Here is a 7,859-nt window from a genome sequence, read left to right on the forward strand (position 1 = left end):
TGAAGTTATCAAATGGCTTAAAATATCAGAGCAGAGTATAAATGGGTATGGTGATAGAGGGTCACCCTGACGAATTCCCCGTTGTGGTCTTATATTGCCATAAGGAACACCATTGATCAATACAGAGTTGTTAACCGATTTTATTGCTGACATACAAGCTATCCATTGATCACAAAAACCAAACAGTTGTAGCGTTGTTTGTGAAAAATTCCATTCGACTCTGTCATATGCTTTACTAACATCCGTCTTTACTGCTATATAAGTCTGTGAAACACGTTTTCGAACTTTCAGTGAGTGCATCAATTCATGAGCTATCATGACATTATCCTGAATTATGCGTCCTGGAATGAAAGCAGCTTGTGCTTCAGAACAATTCCATTTAGGTGTGGTTTTAATCTTTGGACTAAACACTTGGAAATTATCTTGTAGAAGACATTGCAGAGAGCTATCGGTCGATAGTCAGAGAGTGTTGTTGGATTATCTATCTTCGGGATCATAGAAATATTTGTGTGATTGATGTTTGGTTTCATTGTTGACGTTCTGAAGAAAGACTTCACTTCCTGAATTACATGCTTTCCTATCGTGTCCCAACACTGTTTGTAAAACCGGGCTGTAAGGCCATCTGGTCCAGGTGCTCTATCATCCCTAATTAGGCATATTGCATCGTATATTTCTTTGTCAGTGAACTCTCTCGTTAAACTGACATTAATATCATTTGTTACAATTGGGACAAAATCAGCCAGTTCATTGGGAAAGACAAGGTGATCATTGGTGAAGTAAACTCGAGTAAAATACTCCTGCGCGTGCTCACCAATCTCTTTATCCCCCCGAAGTAGATTTCCTTGACCATCTAAAATGGAGATCATCCTGTTTTGTGCATATCTTGACTTTGCAGAGGCATGAAAGAACTGAGTATTACGATCACCTACAGCCATCCATTGATTACGACTCTTTTGTTTCCAATGTTTTTCCTCATCATTGTAAGCTTTCGTTAGGTGCTCCTGCAAAAGTGGAACTTGTTGTCGTACTAGTCTGATTGGACTCTCCATTGCCAAGTTTAATTTCTGTTGTAGACATTTTATTCTTTTTTCAGCATTTAAGCTTGATTGATGCTTTAGTTTTGCCATGGCTTGTCTACAACTAGATATTCTTTGGTTTATGGGGATATCAATGTTATTGTTTTCCATTGACCATCCCTGCTCAACCACTGAATTGAAAGATGGAATATCACAGAGTCGTTTATCAAATTGAAAGGTTCTTCGGCATTGAAATTGCCTCTCATTAAAGTGAAGAAGTAGAGGCTTATGATCTGAACCAGTATAATCCAAAAATCCAAACTCTGCATTAGGAAAATTTGCTTGACCTGAGGAGTTTATCATTGCTCGGTCTAGACAGCAGTGGACCGTATGTGAATGGCGTTCACCCACCCAAGAAAATCTATTTCCTCGTGATCGAACATCTAAAAGGTCACATATGGAGATCATATCTCTAAAATCTCGGAATGTCTATTCCTCTCGAGCTGGTGCTCCCAATTTTTCTTCGTTTGAGAGTATCTCGCTAAAATCTCCAATGAGTATCCACGTATTTAGACGAGATGATGATAGGCTTTTAATCTATCCCAGAGATGGTAGCGTTCACTCTGAGTTGGGTGACCATACACACAAGACAAGTGGAAACATGTATTATTTAGAGTTACAGAGATGTCAATGAGTCTCTCATCCTTTGAAATTAAGGAGAGAGATACATGACTTTTCCACATCAAAGCTAAACCACCACTCCTTCCTTGAGGAGGTACAGCTATTAAGTTTGAGAATCCTAAATCACACATAAGTCTAGATAATACATCACATTGGTTTAAAGTTTCAGAAAGAAAAATAACATCATACTTAGTAGTTATACATAGACGACGTAAACGAGATTTTGTCAACGGCGGACCAATGCCCTGACAGTTCCAAGATATGACTCTCATATTGGATCTGGGGGTATCGGGCCCCCTGCGTCTCCGTCGAATCCATTGGTGAATGAACAAGAACCCACTGAAACCGAAACTTTTCCTCTTTTGCGGAGTTGGCTACAGGACCGCCATCTCCTCTGCTGCTTCAGCCTTGTTAAACTCCCCCTCAAACCTTACTCTCTTACGTTTCCTGAAGACAAATTCAGACAGTGCATTATCACTGCTTTCCTCTAGGAGATCTCCTTGTCTCTTACTCTGAATCGCTTTCCCTTGATACTTTGCATGAAGGTAACGCATCCGTTCAGCAGTTAGGTCAGGATCCTCAAAAAGACTTGGCAGAGTGGATGAGGAGACAGACTGAACACCATTTGTTGGCGCAATTGTAGTTGACAGAGGAGGCATTTGGAGTCTTGGGATGAGAGTCACAGGATCAACAGTTTCGAGAGTTGGAGACTCAGACATATCATTCCCACCATCAAAATGGTTGTCTCCATCATGTTCATCATCAGACTCCTCCGGGTCCGAGTCATCAGCCGCATCAAAGAATAAAGGGCATTCTTTTGCATCATGTTTCAAGGAACCGCATTTCTTACAGAAATTCCTCAACTTCTCATAGCGGAACTTAACAATCGTATTTTCTCCCACAATAAATTGGATATTTTTTTGAAAACAGAGGGGAATTCCTAAATTCCAATCTATCCTCACACGAACTGCTCCTACTTGGTTTACATTTTCATCATAGTCTACTTTCGTGACAAAACCTAGTCTATTACCCACCCATCTAGCCATAGCGTTCGTCAAGTAGAGAATAGGAATACCTTGTATTTGTACCCAGAAGGGGATGATTTTTATCGTGTCCTCACTGATATTGGGGTACCATCTGTGTGTGGATAACATCCAGTCGTTGAAAGACCATGGCCCTCGGTGCAGAACAAGATTCATTGATTTCTCTGTTTGAAAGCGGAACTGGACTCGTCCCCCATCAAGTAATCGCCCAACGCATTCGTCAGCCAAACCCCATACCGAGGCATCTGGCGTATAAGAGCGCGGAGGTTTTAAACATTCTAAGCATAGTAGTGATAAGCGAATCGTCTAATAGCTGAAATTGATCAACTCTTGGAAAAGCTCAACAAACCTTTTCTTAAGTCGATCAATGTAAATTCTTTTTTTTTTCGGGATTTTACGGAGAATGATTACATCTAGAAAACACAAAACGTTTCATTTTCGCTAATTTTTAATCTGTAGTTACATGTGTAAATATTGTAATTTTGTGTAGAGTCCAGATGAAGATATATATAATAGATTGCGTTCATATGAAGAATCATCCAATTATGATTATCATTTATTTAAAAACCACACCATTCAGGTTCATAAAATTTACTTGATCTTTAGTCACTAAAATATTTTTTTAACATATATTTCAAGATTGTATATATATATATATATATATATATATATATATATAAATATAGTGTTCTTATTTCCAAAACAATCGTTAGATACTATGTACTTGTCAAAGCTCTACAAATAGTAGATAAAATTTATTTAAAAAAAAAACTTATATAACACCATTCTAAATTATTGAGCTAACTATTGAACTAACTATGTTTGGAATATCATTTATTATGTTTGATAAGCTTCATTTCTTCTAACGTCATTTTTTAAGATGCAACTACGTTTTGTTCCTAAAGGATCAAAAAATGAATCAACAAACACCAAGAATCAAAATATGTTGACTCAACTCTGGACAATCAATGGTATATGCCTGAAAAACAGTATTCCAATTAGAAGAACGAGAAGAGAAGATATTTTACGAAGAAAATCAGTTGAAATATATGGAAAAAAAGAATCCAACGACATTCCTAACACTTTACATGAGGTGCATATATTATTCAACAAATATTTGAAAAGCAGTAATTATTATCTTATTGATATATATATATATATATATATTAATATATATGCATGTCTCGAGTTTCTTATATGTACATGTACATATATAGTATGCCATAATGAAAGTGGATGGAAAGTTCCATGGAGCCAAGGTAGATATAAACGTGTGGAAATTTTACGTACAAACGGCAAAAGAGTTTAGTCTAGCACAAATGTGGGTTTTGGCTGGCCCTTCTTACTCAGAAGTTAACAGCATTGAAGTTGGATGGCAGGTCTTACATTATATTTTCAACAACATTTTTATAAGTGTATAAATAAATTATATTTTTTTTCCTTTTATTGGTACCCTATTATTATTAATCAGGTGTATCCGGGTCGTTATGATGACGAAAACCCTAGAATTTTTACTTTTTGGACAGTAAGTCAATGTGTTAACTCATTTTTTGATTACTTTTTTCAGTGTGTTAATTTTCATCATATATCATATGATGGTAGTTATATATACTAATAGACGGAAACTTTTCCTTATGTGTTGTTTGGTAACATGAAAATAGGCCGATGTGTACAAGTCAGGATGCTACAATTGATTTTCCAGGTTTTGTTACTATTAACCAAGCATTTGTCCTAGCCTCCTAGGTGAGGCTATTAAAGAGGTTTCTATCTTGAATGGGCAACAATATTATATTACCACAACTATATGGAAGGTAAATATAGTAAAGAATTTTTGTCATCATATAACTACCATCATATGATATATGATATATTGCAACTAAGAATGAATGTTACATTAATATAGGATCCTCGTTCAGGGAATTGGTGGTAATATAGGATCCACAAATTGGTGCGACACAAATTCATTGGGGTGAAGAAATTATAAATTTTAAAGATGGTTCACAACACACGACAACTAAAATGGGGAGTGGGCATTTCGCTGAAGAATGATATAAGAAAGCTAGTTATTTTAGGTATCTTGAAATACTTGATGAAAATGATAAACTAAAACAACCTGAGAAAGGTTATTCTGTAATAAAATAATTATTTTTTATTCAGATATGTGGTCTGTTAGTAGGTTATTTATTGGGTTTGTTATATTTTTTTTTTAATCATTTGGGAACCAAAAGAACAGGTGTTAAGCTACATGTCATGCTTATGTTTATAAAGACAAGTGTTAAGCTACATGTCATGCTAAAGCTTATAAGAGAACAAGTGTGAAGTTGCATGTTATGATTGAAGCAGTGTTAGACACTTGTTCTCACACTTGTCACCACTGTCTTTATTTCTACTATGATGGATGATTGAGATTAAATTAGAAGACAAAACCCTTATGAGGAGTAAGGTCCTCTTCCCTCCTATAAATAGATGATTTGCTCCATCACAAATCAACACAAAAACAAAAAAAACACATAAAGAAAAGAGTTTATAGAAAAGGGGAGAGAAACCTTATCTTCCACCTAAAGATCATCTAAAAGTTTCTTTTCAAGCCTTCAAACCATTGAAGAAGAAGAAACCATTCAAGGAAGCATCATTTCTACAATGAGTGGAGGTATTACTTTAATTCTCTTTATGATTCTATTATGTGATTAACATAGATGTTTAAGATCTTGGGGTTCATGTTAAAAATATGTTTAACATGTGGTATCAGAGCTTATGGTTATGAACATCTAATTAATCCATTAAGAATAATAGATTTATAGTTTAAAGAACTGAAAATTAAAGCTTTAAGTTATGATGTTTGTACACTTGAATTTTGTTTGATTTAAGTTTCAAGTTACAATCTTTGTTTAAAAAAAAAATAAGTGATAAAAGATTGGTTTCTCTTAATGTGCATAATTAAGAAATTGATATCACCATAATGGTTTTATCTTATAATGATTTGCACATAGAAAACCAAAATATTTAAATTTTGATATTTTTATGTATTAATTAGCTACCCACAGGTGATTTGCACATAGAAAACCAAAATATTTAAATTTTGATATGTTTATGTATTAATTAGCTACCCACAGGTAGGCTATTGACATAAAACATGATCAATAATTTATTAGAATGTTTGTATGTGAGTTAATTAGGTATATTCACAGATAACTTAATTGATCTGATACAGCATTCGAGAAAAGTCTTTGAAAGCTATGACCTTAAGATATATAATAATGACTACCCACAGGAGCATTAAAATTTGAAGTCATATGCATTCAATAATTTTTTTTATTAATGTGTTGTTTAAATTTTGAACCTCAATTAAAGCTTGTTATATCTCTAAATCGCAGCGTTATTTCCTACTAATTTGCCATCTATGGTCTCTACTGTTCCGATCCTCACAGGAACCAACTTCTCATAATGGAAAGAGAAAGGTGAGTTCATATTAGGAGTACTAGATATGGATTTGGCACTTTGTGAAGAAGAGCCAGATCCCTTAAATGTAATTAGTACTGAGGAAGAAAATGCCCTCCATAAAGCATGGGAGAAAGCGAACAGATTAAGCATGATGTTTTAAAAAATGACCATAGCTAGCAACATCAAAACTTCCCTTCCATATGCAGATAAAGCTATAGATTATCTAGCAGCTATAGAAGAACGGTTTAAGACTGCAGACAAATCCCTTGCAGGGAAACTTATGGCAGATCTTACAACCATTAAGTATGATGGGACAAGGTCTATGCATGAACATTGCATTGAAATGAGAAACCTTGCGGCTAAACTAAAGAATTTAGGAATGAGTGTGGACGATTCATTTCTTGTCCAATTTATCCTAAATTCACTACCTCCTCAGTATGGACCCTTTCAGATCAATTATAATGCAATTGATGAAAGGTGGACATCTAATGAATTGGCTAATAAACTAGTCCAAGAGGAGGCTAGACTTGGCCGTGAAGGAATTAAAGTTTCCCATCATGTTCAAGGAGCTGGACCTAAAGTTGGGTTTAGGCATAAAAAGAGCCATCAAAGAGCACAACCCACAATGAACGATTATGTTCAAGTTAATCCGAAGAAAAAGGCAAAGAAAGATTACAGGTGCAACTTTTGTAAAAAGGTTGGACACTTTCAGAAAGATTGCCCTAAAAGAAGAGAATGGTTCGAAAGAAAGGTAATCCTATGGGTTCCGTAAGATTTTCCGAATCTAATCTTACTTATGTTTCTTCCAAAACTTGGTGGATTGATAGCGGTGCTAATGTACATGTAACTAATTCCGTACAGGGATTTCTTACGATCCAGACCATAAATTCACGTGAAAACTACTTATTAATGGGAAATTGAGACAAGGCACCAGTTGAAGCTGTTGGCACATATCGTCTCATTTTAGATGAGGGATTTTTTCTAGATTTATATCAGACTCTTTATGTTCCATCTATTTCTCGTAATTTAGTTTCTATAAGCGAACTTGATTTGGATGGTTTTAAATCTACTCAAGGAGATGGTTGTTTTAATATATTTCTGAACTCTAAACGAATTAGTTCTAGAATATTAGTTGATGGTCGTTATATGTTAAAACTGGCTGATCAACCTTATGAGACACATCTCTCCTTGTATTATGAAAGTAGACTTAATAATAAAACATGTACTGTGACTCATATTTCTTGTGGCATAAAAGATTAGGACATATTTCTTATGAAAGAATTAAAAGATTGGTAAAAGATGGAGTCATTCTGAATCATGATTTTACCAATAAGAAAATGTGTATAGATTGCATTAAAGGTAAGCAAACTAGACACACTAAGAAAGGAGCCACAAGAAGTATACAGCTTCTTGAAATCATACATATAGATATTTGTGGACCATTTGACGTTCCAAATTTTGGAGGTGAAAAGTACTTCATCACTTTTATCGATGATTATTCACGTTATTGTTATCTCTATTTATTGCATGAAAAATCTCAATCTGTAGATATTGTACAAGCATTCATTAATGAAGTTGAGAGGCAATTAGATAGAAAGGTGAAAATCATAAGGTCAGATAGAGGTGGTGAATTTTATGGCATATATATTGAAACAGGACAACATCCTGGACCATTTGC

At 34.8% G+C, this 7,859-nt stretch overlaps 1 protein-coding gene and 1 pseudogene across 2 annotated transcripts; both read left to right on the plus strand.

Annotated features, from left to right (window-relative positions):
* Nucleotides 2,869–4,434, plus strand: LOC109132855 (annotated as a pseudogene).
* LOC104786913 lies at nt 5,250–7,319 on the plus strand. Of its 2 annotated transcripts, XM_010512388.2 has the most exons (3): nt 5,250–5,390; nt 6,169–6,932; nt 7,043–7,319. In XM_010512388.2, the coding sequence occupies exons 2-3, from the start codon at nt 6,345–6,347 to the stop codon at nt 7,100–7,102; spliced, it is 648 nt and encodes a 215-aa protein (XP_010510690.1). In that variant the 5' UTR covers nt 5,250–5,390; nt 6,169–6,344; the 3' UTR covers nt 7,103–7,319. The 2 variants fall into 2 exon arrangements, with proteins under 2 accessions (XP_010510690.1, XP_019101476.1); XM_019245931.1 differs by lacking the exon at nt 5,250–5,390 and having other exon boundaries at nt 5,757–6,932.

The sequence above is a fragment of the Camelina sativa genome, chromosome 5 (assembly GCF_000633955.1).
Source record: "Camelina sativa cultivar DH55 chromosome 5, Cs, whole genome shotgun sequence".
NCBI classification, from domain to species: domain Eukaryota; kingdom Viridiplantae; phylum Streptophyta; class Magnoliopsida; order Brassicales; family Brassicaceae; genus Camelina; species Camelina sativa.